Source organism: Alosa sapidissima, chromosome 2, assembly GCF_018492685.1.
Source record: "Alosa sapidissima isolate fAloSap1 chromosome 2, fAloSap1.pri, whole genome shotgun sequence".
Taxonomy (NCBI): Eukaryota; Metazoa; Chordata; class Actinopteri; order Clupeiformes; family Clupeidae; genus Alosa; species Alosa sapidissima.
This window is the reverse complement of record NC_055958.1, coordinates 39085260-39106878: the sequence shown is the minus strand read 5'-3', so window position 1 is coordinate 39106878 and position 21619 is coordinate 39085260. Positions and strand designations below refer to the sequence as shown.

General features: G+C 39.5%; 1 protein-coding gene across 4 annotated transcripts in view; it reads right to left on the bottom strand.

Annotated features, from left to right (window-relative positions):
• Positions 1 to 10085: 10085 nt before the first annotated feature.
• The window catches only part of zgc:113314 (uncharacterized protein LOC619272 homolog), a 12943-nt gene continuing 1409 nt past the window's right edge, over positions 10086 to 21619 (bottom strand). The window contains exons 1-9 of one of the 4 annotated variants that reach the window (XM_042071163.1): positions 21302 to 21407; positions 21082 to 21213; positions 20943 to 20996; positions 14449 to 14523; positions 14152 to 14283; positions 13907 to 14017; positions 13412 to 13549; positions 10780 to 10961; positions 10086 to 10449 (exon numbers count right to left, since the gene is read on the bottom strand). In XM_042071163.1, coding sequence (XP_041927097.1) covers positions 10911 to 10961; positions 13412 to 13549; positions 13907 to 14017; positions 14152 to 14283; positions 14449 to 14523; positions 20943 to 20996; positions 21082 to 21213; positions 21302 to 21376 — 768 coding nt within the window. In that variant the 5' untranslated portion in view covers positions 21377 to 21407 and the 3' untranslated portion in view covers positions 10086 to 10449; positions 10780 to 10910. Of the gene's footprint in view, positions 10450 to 10758; positions 10962 to 11863; positions 12800 to 13411; positions 13550 to 13906; positions 14018 to 14151; positions 14284 to 14448; positions 14524 to 20942; positions 20997 to 21081; positions 21214 to 21301; positions 21408 to 21619 lie in introns of those variants that run through there. The other 3 variants (XM_042071166.1, XM_042071164.1, XM_042071165.1) reach the window with 3 other exon arrangements.

The window sequence follows — 21619 nt, the reverse complement described above, 5'->3', positions numbered from 1 at the left end:
TAGGTTCGTTGTGCTGGTTGCTAGGGTAATCATGTTGGTTGCTATGTTGGTTGCTAGGTTGTCATCGTAAAAGTGATTGCTAGGCTGTTGCTAGGGTATTTATCATGGTTGCTATGCTGTTCCAAGGGCGCTTGAGGTGGTTACTAGTCTGTTGCTAGGTTAGTTGTGGAGGTTGCTATGCTGGTTGCTAGGTTAATCTCACTGGTTGCTATATTGGTTGCTAGGTTGTAACTGTGGAAGTGGTTGCTAAGTTGTTTCTAGGGTATTTAACATGGTTGCTATGCTGTTGCTAGGGTACTTGAGATGGTTGCTAAGCTGTTGCTAGAGTATATGACATGGTTGCTAGATTGTTGCTAGGGTACTTGAAGTGGTTGCTAGGCTGTTGCTAAGGTAGTTATGGTGTTTGCTATGCTGGTTGCCAGGCTGTTGCGAGGGTAGTTATGTTGTTGCTATGCTGGTTGCTAGGGTAATCATGTTGGTTGCTATGTTGGTTGCTAGGTTGTCATCGTAAAAGTGGTTTCTAGGCTGTTGCTAGGGTATTTAACATGGTTGCTATGCTGTTGCTAGGGTACTTGAGGTGGTTGCTAGGCTGTTGCTATGGTATATGGCATGGTTGTTAGGCTGTTGCTAGGGTACTTGAGGTGGTTGCTATGCTGGTTGCAAGGATGTTGCCAGGATAGTTGTGGTGGTTGCTATACTGGTTGCTAGGTTGTAACTGTGGAAGTGGTTGCTAGGCTGTTGCTAGGGTATTTGTCATGGATGCTAGGCTGTTGCTATGGTACATGAGGTGGTTGCCAGGCTGTTACAAGGTTAGTTGTGGTGGTTGCTAGGTTAAACTCATTAGTTGCTATATTGGTTGCTAGGTTGTAACTGTGGAAGTGGTTGCTAGGCTGTTGCTAGGGTATTTGACATGGTTGCTAGGCTGTTGCTAGAGTACTTGAGGTGGTTGTTATGTTGGTTGCTAGGTAGGTGGTGGTTTAATATAGTTGGATTGGCTGAACAATTAAATAGGTGGATAGTTTAAATGGTTAAATTGTTTAAAGATGCCCTGCCACACGTATTTCATTACTTTGTGATAATGTCTGAAGTTCTACCATGGACTCTGTAACCTTTTTTGTGGAAAACATGCCTTGGTTACCTTGTTTCAAGCCATTCTAGCGTGGTATTGAAAGCCTGCATGAAGACTCAGCTCGATTTGCACCAGTTCTCATTAATATTACTGCTATTAATTAACTGCTTGACTCTGATTGGCTAACAGCTACATGACAGCCGTTACCGTTATCAACTAATTTTAGCTTCATGGCATGAACTTAGCTTGGCTAGTGAGTACTAGCATTGTTTAGTACTAGCATTATAAACCTGTATAACATAACACTTTCTTGAGTTCACAATAACGTTTTAGTTACGGACTGCACCGGTCGTAGACTGCCGCGATGGTAGCTGTTATCAACTAATTTTAGCTTCATGGCATGAACTTTGCTTGGCTAGCGAGTGCTAGCATTGTCCAAATGTGCATAAATAAAACCTGCTAGGCTAGCGAGTTCATTAAACCTCTATAACATAGCACTTCCTTGAGTTGACAATAACGTTTTACTTACGGGCACTGGTCGTAGACTGCTGCGATGGAGGCCTACTGCTCCAGGCTTCAACAGCAACCTTTTTGCAAAGCCTGTAGCATTGTTCCAAAAAATAAACTGAAGCCATTTGATCCTCAAGTCTGGGTTCTTGGTCAAAATGCATTGTTGACGTTCTATTCGTGCATAGCCCACAAGTCCGTTGACATTCAGCCATCCTTGCATAGGCCTACTAAAACTCACAGAGCTAACAAATTTTGTGGGCATGGCCTCAACTGGGCAAGCTCATGAATAGTAATGAGCTCATCAATTCCACGTCAATATGAAGAGCTTTTGCAATTGGCCTAATTTCTCTGCTTATTTCTTTTCAGTGGCTAGAGCTGACAGAGGAGGTAGCTGTTTATTTTCACATTCACAACATAACACAAACACATATGGACCTAACATGTTCAAAAAAAAGTAAAACGGTTTTGTGTGGCAGGGCACCTTTAACAGTGAATTGTTGTGGTGAGGACTTTTATTTTGAAACAGTTGTGGACAGAGGAAGCAGTGGAACAGGATCTGTAGTCTTAAGACAATGAGATTGTATGCTTAAAGCCTGAGAAACTGACAGTTGTTGCAGGTGGCCTGGCCACCTGGCCCTGGATTCTGCTTAATGGCCCTATGATGTCATCAGCCCAATGTTAAGTCTATGGGGAAATTTTGAATAGTTTTTAATTAATAGTTTAAAAAGTATAAAAGTTACAAAGATGAAAAATACAAAGCCCACATGTCCTAAGTAAGACCTACGCAACATAGTTTGAATGAAGTTCCTACGTTAAGCGGTTGAAGCTGCATTAACTGCGTTAGAAGAAGACGAATAATAAAATGCCCAGGAGGAACAGTACAGTGCATTTTCATGCACTATATTTAGCTAAGAGGCAATAAGCAGTGACTCTTACACCCAAATGATCCACGGTGTTCAGTGTGGCTATTCTCTGTATGTTGTACATGGTGGAGACAACTCACCACGCGGTGGCATTGGCAACAAACCGGCCAGGGAACCAGTAAACAGCATCAGAACAAGATCACTGGGGACAGTACAGTAACACAATCAGCTACCAACGTAATACAAATCTGCATTTAAACGTAATAATCATGCCAACATAATTTCCCACCAAGGTAATAAATGCCTGATTTAGTGATATTGTGTTATCAGTTAATGGGTGTTACAGTGCAGGAAGAATTTAAAGACCCAGATTAGTTGTTATCTCTCCCGTGTATGACACATCTCCAATTACTACAGCAGCAAATAGCAGGGTGATATTTTAAATCCACTTTGTCATGTGAACATAACATTCTGTAGCTAGTCATCGGCTGTTGATGACACAAATTGGAAAACACCTCTTGTTGCATGTGATACTACACCAGGGGCATCCGCTATTTTTATTAGGGGCGATTTGCTAGGCTGATTTTACATGGAACTATACTCTCATTCAGGCGTAAATATCCAGTCACTAATCGATTCGTCTTCTGCAGCTCAACCTTGTTGCTGGAAGTTAGCCTACAGGGACTATTTTCAGGTGCTGCATGATATCATTGTGCTCAGGGTGTGATTTGTGTAAAAACCAGAGGGGGGGATGATTTTGAATAAGTTTGTACCCCCCCCCCCCCCCAAATGAAAATGAACGAACGATTCATAGCCTAGTAGCCTAATGTCATGGCTAATAATAGCCTATATTAATTTTGCCACCTTTGTAACATTTTAGTTTTAGTTTACCGTGGTGTATGACTTTAAACAGCGAGTGTGCTTGGTATGATGATCAGCTCCTCTAATGCAGGGTAGGACTACGTTTTGACAAGCATACAATAATAAGCTTTATTTGTATAGCACCTTTCATACACAGAATGCAGCTCAAAGTGCTTTACATTTGAAGCATGTAACACAATGATAGTCAGTCAGTCATTATCAATCACTTTTCTTTGCTGTTTATGATCTACTCAGCAACATATCAAAAATATAGAAAATGACGTCATAAGACTGGCAGCCTTAACCCTCTTACCCCCCACAAGCACGCCATATGGCAACTGTGGCAAGGAAAAACTCCCATATTCCAGGAAGAAACCTTGAGCAGAACCTGACTTAATAGGGGGAGCCCATCTGCTTCTGGCTGGCTGCGCCCTCCAATAGTACACTGCAAAAAATGAATTCTAACCAAGTGTTATTGATCTTATATTAAGATAAAAAAATCTATTTGGTATTGTTTTTAGTATGAAAAGACTTACCTAGCGCCCTCTCAAAAGATCATTTTGACTTAATTTAAGAAGACTTTAACTTATTTTAAGGAGTCTTATCAAGATAAATTTGCTCAACGCACTGGCAGACAAATTTGCTTGTTTTTAGGACAAATTTGCTTAACGCACTGGCAGACAAATTTGCTTGTTTTCAAGATGAGATGTCTTAAAATAAGTCATATTTCTTTTAAATTAAGTCAAATGATTTCACAAAAAAGCGCTAGGTAAGTCTCTTTATACTGAAAACAATACCAACTATTTTTTTTTATCTTGATATAAGATTAATAACACTTGGTTAGATTTTGTTAGATAAGCAGTTTTTGCAGTGTAGCAGATGTAGAATAATCTGAAAATGTAGTCTACAGGATAAGATGAGTTAACTAAAAGCTTTCCTGTACAGGTATGTTTTCAGATCTTTTTTAAAAATATTTACTGAACTCGCCTGCTTGATGTACAGAGGCAGGGTGTTCCATAGTTTGGGGGCATAATGGATAAACGCAGCTTCTCCACTTTGTTTGTGGAGCACTTTGGGTACGATTAAAAGATTAGAATTGGATGATCTAAGTTTCCTTTGTGGTTGATAAGATATTAAAAGCTCAGAGATATATGAAGGTGCTATGCCATTCAGAGCTTTGTACAAACTCACCTTGTTCTTGCCTCATCTGAAATGACTCCTCTACTTTTGCTGCCTCCATCCTTTCTGTATTTGTTGTGTAAAAAACGTTGTATATGATGGCACTGAAGTCTTAAGTTAGTGAATTGGCTAACAGTGTTAGTTGGTAACCAAATAGCCTACACATTGCGCTACACGCTGCGTAGGCTACGAACATTCTCTCTCCTTGCGTTCAGTAGCCAAGTGCGTAATATTGCAAAAGTTGAAAAAATAAATGTTTATTGTAGCCTACAGAAAATAAATAGCCTACTATCATACTGTCAGTTAATTAACTACAGTGCAGTGAAGAGTTTGGAGAGTAAAGTTATAGGGCAACTTGAAGTTTTATGAAAATAATTTACCAGAACATAAAGACAATAAAGCTTCTATTTCTTGCAGCTGTTAAAACACCTGCTAGATAGTTTAAATACCCACCAACATTTCGTTCGTCCTCCGCAAGCTACAGGTGTTTCGGTAGAGAGCCATTGAATAAGCGATGCCAAGCAATTTCTGTAACACTTTTGTGACATTCAGCAAATATCTCCTCATTTAATGTAAGTTCCTTCGGGCAATAGGCCTACGTTCTACTCTACATGCAGTTGTCCTAATTCTGAAGGTTCTAAAATATGACGATATGCTTCACTGAATCCTTCTCGTTTTCTTTCATTTGTCCAGCTAACTTTTCCATTGAAACTAGCCATTTATGATGGATTACACACTCGACATTCTGAAATGTCCTGCACGATCAAGGCCAAATTAAGTTATCACGCAGCCACTGTGTCAGCAGCATGAGTGCTGACGGTGACGGTGCGTTTCTGATGTCAGATTATTATGTAGGCTAGCCTACTAGACTGTTCTCACGTTGCAGCGCTTTACTTATATGAAGTAGCATTAATCAATATGAGGGGCAGAGGGGGATAAATGTTGTCCCCACCGGGGATAAAAATAATTTAGCAGAGGTAGGGATAAGAAAACCAGAGGGGGGGAAATCCCCACCATCTCCCCCTACAAATCGCACCCTGATTGTGCTGTTGTGCCCATGGTGTTCCTTGATTATTACGCTGGAATGAGAGTATAGTTCCAGGTCAAATCAGCCTAGAAAATCGCCACGTTTTATTTTCCGTTGGTCTAATTACACTTTCTAACTTGAGAGGAGACAAGTTTTAAATAGGAAAATTCCTGGAAATCTTAGTCACTTTTAAACGTGATGCTAGCAGGCGAGAAGCTAATGGTCTAGTCAGATTCAATGATCTATGCTAGGCTGGAGCTAAAACTGGTATCGGCAGTCTTGGAAAACTGCTGGATGAACTGGAGAAAGGTAAAAATCAATTGCTTAACTTAAGGGGAGGTGGAAAATGAGTGTAATTCCCCAAATGGTGGAATATCCCTTTAATAATAGAGGCGTTATGTCATAAACATTTATGACTTGTTTATGACACGTCATGTCACTCTTATGTCGATACTGTCACGTAAACTGTAACCGTTGTGCCTTGCCATGCGTGTGTGTGTCTGTGTGAATAGGCACCTGAGTCAAGAGCACGAGTGTTGTGTCGGCCTCATGCCTCTCCCAGGGGGTGTGCATTCCAGTGCTTAGCCTGTTAAATGAACAATTGGCCTTTTAAGTGAATTCTGCATTAATAAATCTTGTTTATTTTTGTACTGGAATCATGTCTTTACTTATCTGATCTGTGTGTGTCTTATTAAGTATACCTGGGTTACAACATATCTTGGCGTGAAGGGCCCCAAGTGGCGTAGTCGAGCACTTTTTAGAGCCAAGACCCTATATATATGTACCGTTGGTCACATGTGCAGAGGTGGAAAGTTAGGTCAACTTGGTGTAAATACACACAGAGGAAATTGTTTCTCGTTGTTAAAAGCCTGATTGTAAGGTACGGCTGTAGTACACCTGTAGTACACCTTGCTTGGCCATAATGTAGCATGTACTGCACAATTCACACTTTGCTCCTCTCATCTATACGGATGCAGTAGTTCCCATTTCCGCAAACCATACATAATTACAGGGAAAACTATTACCACATGAGGAAAACCATTGTGGTGTCCAATAAGATGTGAAAAAATAGGCATAAATCTGGCGTACACATTTCCACGAATCATGGATGTGTTGATCAAGTCAATCAAGGAAAAAACTCGCACACCAAGTGTTTAATCCATCAAACCAATGTGTTACTAAGTGAGGTGATGTACAAACGTTTCGGTCCACAGACCTACATTAGTGCAAACCATAGTCAAGTCAAGTCAAGTCAAGTTTATTTATATAGCACATTTCATACACAGAGGTCATTCAATGTGCTTTACATAAACAAAACCAAACAATAATAACAAATAAAAGCATAGAAGGGCAATATAGTCAAAGAACAGTTAAAAGGTAAAGATCATAATAAAAAGAAAACATAAAACACAAGGTAAAATCATTTAAAAATAAAGAATAATTAGTAGGCAAAAACAAAGGCAAAAGTAGTAAAAAAAAAGTCAGTTCTTTTAGTTTTTGTTAGAGTCCTAGCTGCTGCATTTTGTATCACCTGAAGCTGTGTAATAGTCTTTTTAGGAAGGCCTGTGAACAGTCCATTGCAGTAATCAACCCTGCTGGAGATAAATGCATGAATGAGTTTTTCTAAGTCATGTTTTGACATCAGCCCTCTGAGTTTGGCAATATTTTTGAGGTGGTAAAAAGCTGATTTAGTTATCGCTTTCATGTGGCTGTTGAAATTTAGATCACTGATTTTTAACAGTATCCTTTGCCTTCAACCCTTTTGTGTCAAGGAGAGTGGCAACAAGCAAAAAGTCTTTCCTCATTTTTACCAAATATAATTACTTCAGTTTTTTCTTTGTTCAGCTGAAGACAATTTTGAGACATCCAGGTGTTGATTTGTTCTATACACTGACACATAGATTCAAGAGGACCATAGTCGTTTGGTGATAGAGCTAAGTAAATTTGTGTGTCATCTGCATAGCTATGATATGAAATCAAATTATTTTGAATGATTTGTCCAAGTGGGAGCATATAGAGGTTGAATAATAGTGGCCCCAAGATCGACCCCTGGGGAACACCACAGGTCAAGGACATTGGTGTTGAGGTACAGTTTCCGATGGCAACAAAGAAGCTCCTTTCTTGTAGATATGATTTTAGCCAGCTGATAACTATGCCTGTAAATCCAACCCAGTGTTCTAGTCTGTGTAGTAAAATATTGTGATCAACAGTGTCAAATGCTGCACTAAGGTCCAGTAGCACTAGGACTGATGTTTTACCTGAATCTGTGTTGAGGTGTATGTCATTGGAAACTTTAATGAGAGCTGTTTCAGTGCTGTGATTTGCCCGAAAACCAGACTGAAAGTAATCAAAATACCCATTTGATGTTAGGAAGGTGGTTAATTGATTAAAGACTACTTTTTCAATAATTTTGCCAATAAAAGGTAGATTGGATATGGGCCTGTAATTGTTTAGCATGGAGGCATCCAGGTTATTCTTCTTGAGAAGTGGCTTTACAACAGCTGTTTTCAGTGACTTAGGAAAAGTGCCAGACAGCAGTGATACATTTACAATTTGAAGGACATCCGCCACTATGAGGTGAAAAACAGTTTTGAAGAAATTGGTAGGCAGAGTGTCTAAGACACATGTGGAAGAGCTGAGATTCTGTACCGTTTTTTCAAGTGTTTCGTAGTCTATCAAGCTGAACTCTGACATCAAGTTTAGTTTCCCTCTGTTTGTTGCTGGAAGTTCAGGTTGTTGAATTTGTAATTGAGCAGATATGTTGAGTCTGATTTTGTCAATTTTACCTTCAAAAAAAAAGATGAAAACTCATTGCATTTATTAGTTGAGAGAAGTTCAGGCGTTATTGTGAGGGGGGATTTGTTAACTTATCAACAGTTGAAAATAGAATATGAGTGTTATTTGAACTTCTATTGATAATGTTAGAAAAGAAAGACTGTCTTGCTTTGCATATTTCAGAGTTATATGTGCGGAGCATCTCTTTATGGATTTCATAGTGGATCTGAAGTTTGTATTTACGCCATTTTCTTTCAGTCTTCCATACACAAAGACGTCTACTTGGTGGCAGCTCTGTCAATCAACCTGACCCCTAGCTAGGTAGGTTGCAGTGTAGACTCAGAGAATCATGAGATAAGAAGGCCCTCAGGCTCATTGGTACAGTAGATAGTCTGACCCAAGATAATGAATAAAAATAAAAAAATCACAGAAATAGAAAAACAAGAAAAACATAAGGAAACAAGATTAACAATAATCAAGTGTATATTAAAAAATAGATGGATATTCAGATATATAATCAGCAGATTGAACATTCTCAGATAAAACCAGCTCAAAGGAAGCAAGTCAAAGTCATCCTTTGACCCATGTGGATGTAATGTTTTGAGATAATAGATCCAACGCACTTCGCACTGAAGCAGCGTCTGTCCTGTACAGCTCCTCCTGCGGGTAGAAGAGACTATCTATTCCTAGAAATTTAAGCTCTGAGACGGAGTGGTTAGCTTCTGCAAAATGCCGCGCAACTGGTGACTTAGGGTCCTGCCTGTTGATGGCACTGCGGTGTTCATTGAGGCGGACTCTTAACTGTCTACGGCTGCAGCCTGTGTACTGCAAACCAAAAGGCAATATAGCAAGTAAATTACATTAGTGGAATTGCATGTAATGAATTTTCTAATGTTGTACTGTTTACCAGTGGAGTAGCTAGTACATTTGCTGGTCTTGGTGATCGAGGTACAGGACATGCAATTGCGGCAGGGAAAGAAGCCCGTCAGATCATCCAAGTGTTCGCGGGGACGCATTGAGTGATTGAAGGTGTCTGAGTGGACCAGCCTGTCTTTTAGCAGATCTGGAGTGAGTAAAAAGGGGTGGGATGGGAAAAAGCTCAGCACATTTGGGGTCTGCCTGAAGAACATGCCAGTGCTGTCTAATAACATGTTTGATTTGTTGGCTAAAGGGTGTGTAGGTTGTGCAACAAATCAAAGGTGGATCGTAGTGCTGAGCGGTATGACCAAAAATGTATATCACGGTTTCACTGTATTTTTTTTTTCATGCATAATCAGATGTTCACAGCATTTTCTACAGATTGAGAGAGGAATTGCTGCAGTACATTGACTAAGGATGGTCTATTTTACTGCCATGATGTAGAATAACTTCACACTAGTGGTAATGCAGGTTTGCATGGCCCCAGAAAATGATGCTGTTTACAAAGAGCCACTCATGATTCTAATGAAGTGAGGAATCAGAATGCAAGAAGACAGAAGACAATTGCAGACAATTGTCTTGTATAAAACCAATACAAAAAGTAGTGCAACTTGCAATAATTATACTTTTTTGAAAATTATACAATTGAAAATAAAACCTCTCTGCTAATAGGCTATGCTTATTCAAACAGGCCTATCAGAAACATGCCTTATTGTTATTGTGTGGTTTACATGACGTTAGTGGTAGGCTAACGTTAACTTCATGTAGATGTCTGTTAGTCTGCCATGAGCTTCGGTTCGGTTCACTAGGCAAAACATTACAAAAAAGTTTGTTTTGGTGCACTGATGACAGTCAGGATAATTTCTAACTAGCCAGCAAGTATTGTTCAGTTCATGTCTATAACATGCTTTACTTGCTACCTGAACAATTTCAGCGAATATTCTTAAGGTGAGATGAATGATAAGATCATTAAACTTCACTGTGTTCGGTGGGTTGCTAACTAACAACATCGCCTACTAGCCAGTTAGTTACAGCTGTTGAACAATCTCAATAGAATTTTTGTGACGGTAAATCCCTTTCAATGCAGTATCCCTTAACGTTTTTCCTTAACTAAAGAAACAATTTAAGGTATTCTGCACAACACCCTTATAAATAAATCCCTTCCCTAAGGATAAATTAAGCCTTAAGGATCATACTTTAGGGGAAAAACTTAAGGTGTTTTGTGTTTTTTCTGGACATATTTCTACCTTCTCTCTTATACATATTTATTCCTTCTTTCTCTTCTTTTATTGGCCTGACTTTGCACTAGTATTTTATTGACTGTCTATGCACAATTTCAACCAAATTTTGCTGCTCTTAATTTTTTTTTTTTTTTTTTTTTTTTTTCATTATTATATGTGCCCTCTTATTTACTTACTTTTTTGTTTACTTGAATGTTATGTTTGTCTGTGGACTTAAATTGGTAAAATATGTCTTGTCTTCACCGTGGGATAGTGAGAAACGTAATTTCGATCTCTTTGTATGTCTGGAACATGTGAAGAAATTGACAATAAAGCTGACTTTGACTTTGACTTTACCTCTTAATAATGCACAACAATATGAATATCTCTATGAAGGAAACATTTGCTTGAGGTAGCATATAATTGACATTCACATTGTCACAGAGCAGGCTAAAGTGCATAATCAGACTTCCTGTACAGGATGCGCTTCAGTGGACAAGGATCTGGTGTGGCCGATGGGAGTTGAGCTGAACAGGATACTAAAGCAGAAAGAGAAAGAGCAAATGTTCTTTTATAAGAAGAACCTCTACCAATAACGTGACACAGAAATGGGAATACTAAAACAGAAAGCAAAAGAGAAACAAGGACTGGGATTAGACACCCATTAAAACAGAAAGCAAAAGAGAAACAAATAACATTTACAAGAATCTATAGCATTTCTGAGACTCAGTGTGTGTCTATTCTACTCTGCCACACAGGATGAATAGAAGAGACTCACACTGATCATCTCAATTCTGAAAAGGAAAAGCCTCACACTCTCCCATCACAAGCATTGTTTGATCAGCACTCTGGTTTCAACCACCTCAGCACTAGGGATTACTCATCTCAACTAGGGCACAGGCTGAACCCCCTAATGGACCTTATGCACGGAAGGCTCAATTATGTCAGGTGGAGCGCTAGCTGTGTTGTAACGGCATCTTCTGTTATATTCTGCTCCTTACATCTTCACTCTAAAACTGAATATCTTGTTTGCTCATTAATAACAATTTTAACACATACATAAATCCTTCTACATTGTAAAATGCTGATGCACTAGGTGCAACTCAACCAGGTCCGTATAGATACTAATTACATTAGCAATAGCGGCGGCTACAACACACCTGGCTCCAGCGGAAATAATTGAGCTAGCTGAAGAGTGTTCCGTGCATAAGGTCCACACTACATGAGTCAGTAGGTATCCCTCTCCAGGGTGCTGATTTAATTTAACAAGAACAGGTGATCATTGGTCTGTGGCTGCCTATCCGTCATCACAAAACAACTTTTTTTCATTTTCAGCCTCAACTCGCAGTTGTTACCTCACAAAAGAAGTCCCTGTTCAGATTTCTTTAGAAACTTTATTATTGTTTTTCTTTTCAACAGAACATCGTTTCCCTTCCTCTTGTTTTGGTTTTGAGCCTGCCTAACTATTTTTTTTTTTTTTTTTTCAAATATACACTGGAGAGATGTTGAACTCATAGGTAGTGTGTTTCACACAGCGGCCTATCAACAATCAAGCCTAGTTACCATCAAAAACAAAATCTCACAAATCAACCTTTGTGGGCAAAAACATCACCAACAGAAAAGCCTTCAAGAGCATTTCACCGGGGTTATTAAACATGCACGCCCAAGACACCTCCAGAAGGCTCAACAGCGATATCTGGCATCGCAGATCCACCCCCTTCCACACAATTATAATGTGCACATGTACACAAACAAGGTATCCTGTTGACGTGGAGTACATACATATTCAGTTTTCAAACGTAATCTAACCTATTCTTCTATTGAAATTCAAATGGTATTGAAATGTCAATTTAAGGTGCTGTACCTTTGACTATTGTGTTATGAAGGGCATTCAAAACAAGCAATGGTACAATGGTACATTAGTACATCACAATGAAATAATGAAGTTTTGACATTTGGAGCTTAAAAATAAACACATGCGTAACCTGTAACTAAACTGGGAGCATCAGATCACACACTGGGCAGCGTCTGTATGGAAAAACTGTCACGTCACACTTTTTTCCAAGTGTGTATCTTTGTGTGTGTGTGTGTCATCTACTTCCCCCAAAAAGCCCAAAGGGTAGATAGATTTACCATCATCTGAGTCTTTCCTGCTTCACCTAGCTGCTGGTGTTCCAAATAAAGGAACAGGGAAATGACTGTCTGAATACTTCCTGATGAGTCCAAAGCTCAACAAAAGAATCAAACGAGATATAGGTTCCATTGAAAAGAGACATTTTGAGAGGTAATATTATCTCAATAAGGGGCAAATTGCATCTGTAGCCACAGGATCATCTGTTCCAGCTTATCTTCAACAACTCCCTAGAGGGGTTTTAACCTGTCAATGGTAGAAATATTCATCAAAAAGTAGCAAGTGCCAGAAGATCTTGCATCATTTTTTCTCATCAACGTTTAAAGCTGTATCATGGAGTTGAGACAGCTTTACAAGATGAAATTAGCATAGAAGATGCCCCCGCCACTTTTAACTAATTTGTGCTGCAACATTTTGGGTATCCACTGGAAACAACCCCATTTCCCCATAAAGCAGAGTAGCCCATCCAGATCCCTATACACTGGAAACAACCCCATTTCCCCATAAAGCAGAGTAGCCCATCCAGATCTCTATCCACTACCCTATGCTAGTTTAATGCACTGCCACTACTCTTATTTAAAAACAATAAGATAAGCAACATTTATGTTGAATCTACGCAGCCTAATACCTTCACACAAATGTCTCTCTGGGTAAACAGGAGCATCAGGAAACTTTACACCTGTGCTCAAATGCGGCACTGCAGTGGAACAAAGGTGTCTGGGTACAGTACAGTATCAAATGCACCAGTGCAGTGGAAAATGCAGATCATGTGCAGTGGAACATGGTAAACAGGTAGGATGGGAAGGAAGGGGGAAGTTGTTCACATGACTAACTCGGGGTATACCCATGCATATTTACCTTTAAAGAATGTTCCTGTAACACACTCCTCATGATGAAGTCCAGGGCTGGCAGCATGTTGGGCAGCTGCCCCCTCTTCCACCGCCTCCCCAGATCCTCCAACACACTCCTCACATCCTCTGCTGCACACACAGAGCCCTGGGAGGAGAGAGAGAGAGAGAGAGAGAGAGAGAGAGAGAGAGAGAGAGAGAGAGAGAGAGAGAGAGAGAGAGAGAGAGAGAGAGAGAGTAAGAAGGATTTGCATAATTCTAGAATTAAATTCCCCTACTCACACCCACTATATGCTAATATTTTTGTACCAAAATACTGTAATATTCATAGTTATTTTTTGCAAGGGACTAGTCCCAGCAACATTGTTGCAGGCCTATGATGGCATGGCTACTCTTAGGTAGCGTCTTGCTGTCACGCCAAGCTACAACTGTTTTCAGAGTCTTTATGAGAGTGTCATTGGCTGTATAGAGAGCATGTTCACCTACAGTAGGACATCACACTGACCTTTGGCAGAGACTTTAGGCTTGCTGCCCACTCTGACAGGATTGTTCTTGCTTCCATCAGCTGATCCTTCTGTGTTGAGGTAATTTGGCGGGTGTTGTGACACTGACCTCTCTGTCAGCAAAATAAGGACAAGTTCACAGTGAATCCCAGGGAACTGTGACAGCAATTTCCATGAGCCTACCCACATTTTCCCCTTACATTTGCACTAATTTGTTAATGCGTGTGTGTGAGCGTGCGTGACTGACTTCTGGGGTCGTTCTGTCTTTGAGAGAAGGGATGTTTCTCAGCTCAGCTGCCCATTGGAGGATGAAGGAGCGACACTCATTCAGGCTCATGTAGTCCTCATTGATACTTGTTAACAGGCACGTCACTTTATCCTGATACAGGCAAAAGACCAAGAGATTATCATCTGAACAAACTTGTAGAAATAAAACCATGTAAATATTAAGGCAAAGACATATTCAGCAGTTTAGACCCTACAAGGATGAGAGGAGGAAAAATTGCAATGAGAGAAAGATCATTTGAATGTGCTGTAGGCCTACCTCTGATATTCTGTTCATCACTTTCGCAACTTTTTTTATTAGATGTTTATTTTGGTCTGTTGTGAGGACTGTATTCTGGAAATAAGCATTATAATAGTTATTATGACTGAAATACCTCATTCAAATGTATGCTCATATTGATCATATTGACCTCTCATTACACTCTTAAAAGTGCTGGGTTATTATTTTAACTAAAGCACTGGGTTAATGACATTTTTACTTTTTATTGGGTTATCATAACCCATGCTGGGTTATTGTTAAGACCCAGGTGCTGGGTTAGTGGCTGAGAGCACAAAAAATCATGTAATGCACCCAGTGCCTGGGTAATTTTAACCCAGTCATTGGTCATTATAATATAGTCTACCAGTTGGATTGACAATCGCAAAGACATGAAGACAACAGTCTTGTACCCCTGGAACAGTGTTCTAGAATATTTGATTGCAACCGTTGGTCCTCCACATCAAGCGACAAGCCAGCAGTGAAAGCTCGAAGGTATGTTGAATTTGTGTAAAATCCGTATGCCACAATTTATATGATGATATATGATATGATATTTGGTAGAATGCATAGACTAATCCGGTGTAGGCTAACTTTTTGAAGATAGTAACGTTATATTAAGGTTAACATTAACGGTGACGTTAACGTTGCTACACAAGCTATTTTTCAAGCTATTTGGTTATGTTAGCTGCTAACGTTAGCTGCTAACTTGCATACTGTAGGCCAACTGGCTAACTTAGGATAACACATAAGTAAACTCATTGTAGAAGTGTTTTTAATCAGATACTGTATTCTATGACGTCTGTTGTGGTTAGAAAGTGCTTTAACGGGATGTGTTTTCAGCAAACGTTAGGTAGGTAGAAGCTAGCTAGTTAGCGTTAACGTTAGCTTGCCACTTCGCTGGCCATTGCAGGGAGTCATAGCAGAGGTGAAGTTCGGCACTTCTTTTGAATCTGAGGGACTAGAGGTGACTACATATTTGGCATTTACGTTCAATTTAAACAGAACAGAAACAGTAAAGCGGAACTCTGCCAAAATGCAGCCTAGGGTGTTTTTGGGAATGTACCTGAATCAAACTTTAGTTTAAAACCATAATTACGTCCATTATTAAGCTTCTATGAGTTGTCGTTTTCGGGTGGGGTGGCCTTTTGAATGCACTACTATTTTGATACATGATCGTGTCAAAATCTGTATTTTTAAAACACTAAGAAGGCTCAACACAACTTGAAACTTTGATCGAAGTATTATCAGTGTCTATACACATGAACTCGAGCATTGAGAACATTGTTCGTGTACACATAGTTTACTAAAATGAAAGGGTTTGTTTTTAAAATAGCGCTAGCGATTTGATGCGATCATGTGTAAAAGTAGTAGTGCTCCTATCATCAAAAGGCCATTTCACCTGAAAACGACAATGCAAGCTTAGAAGTGGCGCTTCGGACGTAATTTTGCTTTTATGACATCCTCTACATTCACATTGCACAGTAGCCTAGATCACAATCTACATATTTGTCATATAATGTATTGATAACAAGGTCCTCAAATTGTCTAAACTAATGCTCCGTACATGATTATCTGTTCCACAGGCAATGTTCAGCCCCACTCATATTCCAGATCCTGCCCAGTTTACAGCTGCAACACAGGTACACAGTAAAACCTTGACCATCATCACCCTAGCATCTATAATTTGGTTCTTAGCTGAAGTTCACTTTGGTTTCAGTCATGTGAAGTTTGTCATCAGGAACACAATGAGCAGATGGATCTAACTAGCCTACTATTCAAACATTTCCTTACATACTGAAATCCACTGCTTCATCAATCCCTTATTTAATCAAATATATCCCTGTTTGTTCCCTACATTTACTATCTGTGTCTGTTTCATAGCCATGTACAGTTACTCCCAACAGCAGCAATTGTTTTTTACTGGATGTATTGTACAGCTCAGCTGTGCTGTTGCCGTTTTCGTTGCTGTGCTGCTCAATAATGGAATAATAACCATAATTTAGGTCAAAATTGAAATCACAATTATTTAGCCTAAACCAGGAGTTCTCAACATTTTCTATCCCATGGCCCACCTATACATACTTGTAACAAAACAGGGCCTGGTAAATAGCCTATTGTTAACATACTGTATGTGAATGTTAGCCTCTTATATTGACCTGGGTTAAGATGAGTTGCATGTGTGGCAATTACTCAGCTCACTGCCTTTAGTTTATCTAATTGTGATAAACTTGACGTACTGTTCACTCCAATAATTTAGTTTTTCTTTATTTTCTAATGACACCGGATAATGACGAAGGACTGTTACAGCGACCTCCACACCACCCTCTTCCAGAGCTCCTTCAGAAGACTAACGATAGTAAGATATTTTACATGTAATGTATGTTATCATTTCATAGTGACAACTGTTAATTGGCAGAAGGAAGCCAAATATGAAGGGCTGGGCTCTCCTGAACGTAAGCTATTTAGCATTCAGATGGAGAACACACTGACACAGGCACACACACACAAAATACACAGCACAGTCCTATTCAAAATGGAGAATGACAAAAATTACAGAAAAAGTTTGAGAACCACAGGTGTGGGGTCACTCGTTTAGCTCTGTTAGTTGGACCTGGGTGATGCTGTTATTTGTGTAACGGGCCCTTTTTCTGTATTTCCTAGTGGCACAAGATGATTGGCAACAAGAGACACCCAGTGATAGGCTAGGCTGTGCAGAGTCCAAAAAGGCTGCCCTCATTCATACGTCATTCTGACTGAATCCGATATGATCTGACACTGATTACCTAAAAGAATCATTAATCTTTGTTTTAACCTTTTTAATCTTTGTGTTTCAAGTGTCCCATCTGTCCCGTCCAGACCTTCCACACAGGATCCCTCAAAGTAAGACATATTTTAGTGTATGATGTGTTTCATGTGTCTATACTTTTTACTCTGTGTTATGGTAGGCTAGAGGCTGAGAGAGGGTAGTCACTAGAGTAGCTGGCTGCCTGTTTCGGACAAGACACATTTCATCCATTGTATTTTTGTTAACACCTATATTTTTTCTGTTTTCCACAGGTCAAAGATTTCCCAGATCAGCTCCTGCAGGATGCACAGGTATTTTGGACAAGTTCTCTCTACTGTTGTCACTACACTACTGTATTATGAGCATTGCTAGTTAATGGTTTTTTTTTGTTGTTTTTTTTGTAAAATGTTTTTTAGATTTTAGTAAATTTGTTGTTCAAAATGAAATGAAACAGTGTTTGAATGAAATGAAACAGTGTTTTTTACTTTTGTACTGTAGCCCATTTGTGGCAATCAATAAAAAATATAAAAATTAATATAATGTATTCTCCTATGTCTATTTCAGCTGATTTTTTCAGCCCTATTTCACCTTGATGTACATAAGTAAAATAAAGTAAAGAAATATGTTTTTGGAAATCCATAAGCAAAAAAACAGAACACCCAATAGTGGGTCAAATATATAACCCAACAGAGAGGTAAATATGAACCAGTAATGGGCTGGTAGGTCATATCCATTTTTCTGGGTTATTTTGACCCATCATGTTAGTAAGAATGACCCATAGTTGGTTTGATAAAAGTAACCCAATTTAGAGTTAAAGTCACCAACCCAATGGATTATGTTATTTTAACCCAACATGAGGTCGGTCCAATAGTGACCCAGGTACCTGGGCTAGGAATAACCCAATTTGGGTTGTTTACAACCCAGCATTTTTAAGAGTGTACACTCTAAGAAATGCTGGGTTATTTTCTCAACCCAAACGCTGAGTTGAAACTGTTGGGTCATTGTGTGGGGTTGTTTTTACTCATGTTGGGTTATTTTCTGTAACCCAGCTTGTTGGGTTGATAGTTTAGGACAGCGCCCCTCCTCTCCCCCACCTGACGTGAGCACACTACTCAGCACCAGGGTAACTTTAACACAGCTGCATAGTTATTTGTGGGTTCGGGGGAAATCGTTATTCTTTCAACCGTCCATGCAGTCCAGCAGCTTTCAACATGCAGTGGAAATCAGGCGATTTTGGAAGGTATGTATCTGCTTTTAAGTTTTTTATTATTATTATTCAGACGGATTTTAAAAGTAGCCTACACCCAGTTCGTGATATGAATGGATATTCTAATTTCGTTCAGCCTAAGCAGGTTAAGAATTGTGACATTCAAGCCAGCTAACGTTAGCTAACATTAATTTACAGTCTTACAATTACTGCTCATGTTAAATCTACACAAAGACAGACTCTTTAAAACATAGTTCTGTGTTGACTGGGTATGAACTGCTGAACAGAAACAAAACAAACTTTTACAAAGAACTAAAATTAGCATACCAACAGCTGGCTAGGTTAACGTTAGCAGATGTTTGGTATGCTAGCTTCTAGCTCTAACAAATGCTTCGTGTTAGTGCAGCATGTGTGTCAGCTAATGTATACAGTCGAAGTAGTCTCTTTACGTACGGTAATCATCATGCCAAACAACATATTAATTCATTCAGGGTAGCTTCATATTATAGCCATGTAACTTACTGGGTGGTTTTTGGTGGTAACATTAACGTTACAGACAACTTGAATTTAACTAACTGAATGTGTTAACATGAGCTAGCTAACGGTAGAACTATCACTGCCACTAACGTTAATATTACTGAACGTATGTTTGTCAGTCTGCTGTTAAACAACTCCATGAGGTGGTCATGGTTTCCGAGTGTGTTGCGCTAATATTTTGTCTCCGAATTTTTAATGTTTGTCAACATCATTCACTGATCATGGTTTGTGAAAGTCTTGATCTAAAGTTCTGTCAATAGCAGTGATTAATTTACTCTTTTTCTTTCTTTGATTGACAGGGCTGACTCCCAAATGGACCGTGGAATCTAGCTGTCTTCATGGAAGTAACTTATCACATGCTGATGCTGCTTTTAGAGTAGGCTATTGTCGTGGAAAAACTATCCACTTTCCCGAACCTCCAATCCAACTAGCACTCTGATGTCAAAGACCCGAAGGAGAACACCAAGACGAAAGAAGCTGAAGACTGTTGATCCTTTATTCACCGTATTGCAGTGATAATACAATCCAAACAGCGTCAGGACTGGACCGTCAGGACTGGACCGTCAGGCAATAGAGTGATGAGTGGCAGCTGCTACCCCGATGAGATCTGATCTGAGTGTGTCTGAGCTCTTTCTTTTATGCTCTCAGGGGCCTGGGAGGCGTTCCTATCCTTAGGAACGTCACCAGGCCCTTTTTAGCCAATCAGAACGTTTTGGGACTTGAGATATTGGTGGAAAACATGGTGGAAAACCCTTCTCATCTAAACATTAAAAAATGTGTGTTACTAGGCAGAACACATGTGACCAGGTCCTATGTGTAATCTGTTGCCAGGCAGAGTATGTGTTTTGGTTCTATGTGTACTTTCACTTTTGGTTCTGCCTCCTTTTCTTGTAAACCCCTCCACTTCTTCTCAGCCCTGTTTGGTTTTACTTTCACTGCCATTCCTCCTCAGTTTCACTCTTAGTCTCTGACCGCTCAGTCTCATGACTTCCAGTAAATGTTGCATAACAGTTGCATAAACAATATCCTTATATAAGATGGAATGTTTTCTAATAAACCAGCATGCTTCTAATAAACCAGTATGCACACACACAAGTTATTATGTCTAGATAAAATCACCACACTATCCATTCAAAAATAAAGTAAACTGTCAAATAAATAATTATGTCGAACTGTTTTATTTCATTGCACGGCTATTTGTTGCCCATTTTCTCTCAATGCAACCCAAATACTTGGTTTAGAAAACCCGACAACTGGTTATTTTAACTAGCAGTTCTGTTGATATAACCCAGTGGTTTGGGTTGAATCTATACCCAATATACTGTGTGAATTTTACTCAACATTTATATAGTTATAACCCAGAACATTGGTTACCTTTACCCAGTCTATTGTGCCAATTTAACTAACGTTGTGTTGATATAACCCAGTGTTTTGGGTTAGAATCATACCCAATCTGCTGGGTTTAATAATGTATCCAGACCATTGGGTTAGGATAACTCAATGTGGTGTTGGTCCAATAGTTAACCAGCGGCTGGGTTATATTTGGGTCATTTTTAACCCAACATTTTTTAGAGTGTAAGACATGCAGTAGGCTATAAGCACATAACCACAGTATGGCTCATGACACATTCTGACATTGGACATTGACTAATTCAGTGATTCATACAGATGGTAGCCTTGAGCTGGAAACATGTGCTGAATAAGATTATAGCTTGGCTAAATTAGTCTGTCTACACATTATAGGCTACTCTAAGGATCCCTTTTAGGAGGACAACATTTTGTCTGGCTCTCCCAAACATTGCTCAGTTGTAGTTAGGTTTGCCTGCCTATATGTCTTGTTAGATCAGGCTACCAGTGCCATGGGAAAATCACATTATCACATTTGAAATAGCCTACACCATATGTTTTACATCAATACAACAACACAATCCAAGTAACCTAGAGTTAGTAGAGAGGTAAGCCTACCTTTTTTGATTGAAAGGACAGACTCTTCGTACAAAACCTTAGGCTTACACCGACCTACAGAGCAATAGAATCTTAGATCGACTCACATACAAAGATAGAAAAAACCTACGCTTAGTGCGTCAGTTATTAGGCTACTCACGCATCTTTCTAAGATACTGGGCTTTCCAAAAGGTTGAGAACAGCTGTCGAAGCGTCGCGGTCGACAACAGCCTCCTCTACACCGCATGACCATGACAATTCCATTTTCAGAAAGGGTATCTCGCCCTATTGCCTATGGAAGAAAAACGCAATTTAAAATGTAGGCTAAGATCAGTCAGTTTCAACTATTTCAATGTCAGGGTCATGGTCTGAATCATTACCATAGTGTCAGAGCACAACTGTTCCTCAAATTGCTCACAAAGTCTAGAATTCTTTATCAGTAGGGAAGGGTCCATGGAGGTATTTATAGAGCTGCACAGTCCCGCCCACAGCCACAGCCACAGCCACAATTCAATGCAATTTCTCCATTGACAATTGCGGTATAAGCCATAAAAACTTAACTGCACGTGGTAGACTTAAAACCAGCTACGGCTGTTAAGCGATTGTATATGCTCCTATAGACACCAAGAGTTCATGGGGCACTAACCATGTTTTGAGATAAATGCCTTTTATTCGCGATCTCTTGGATAAGTACTTCA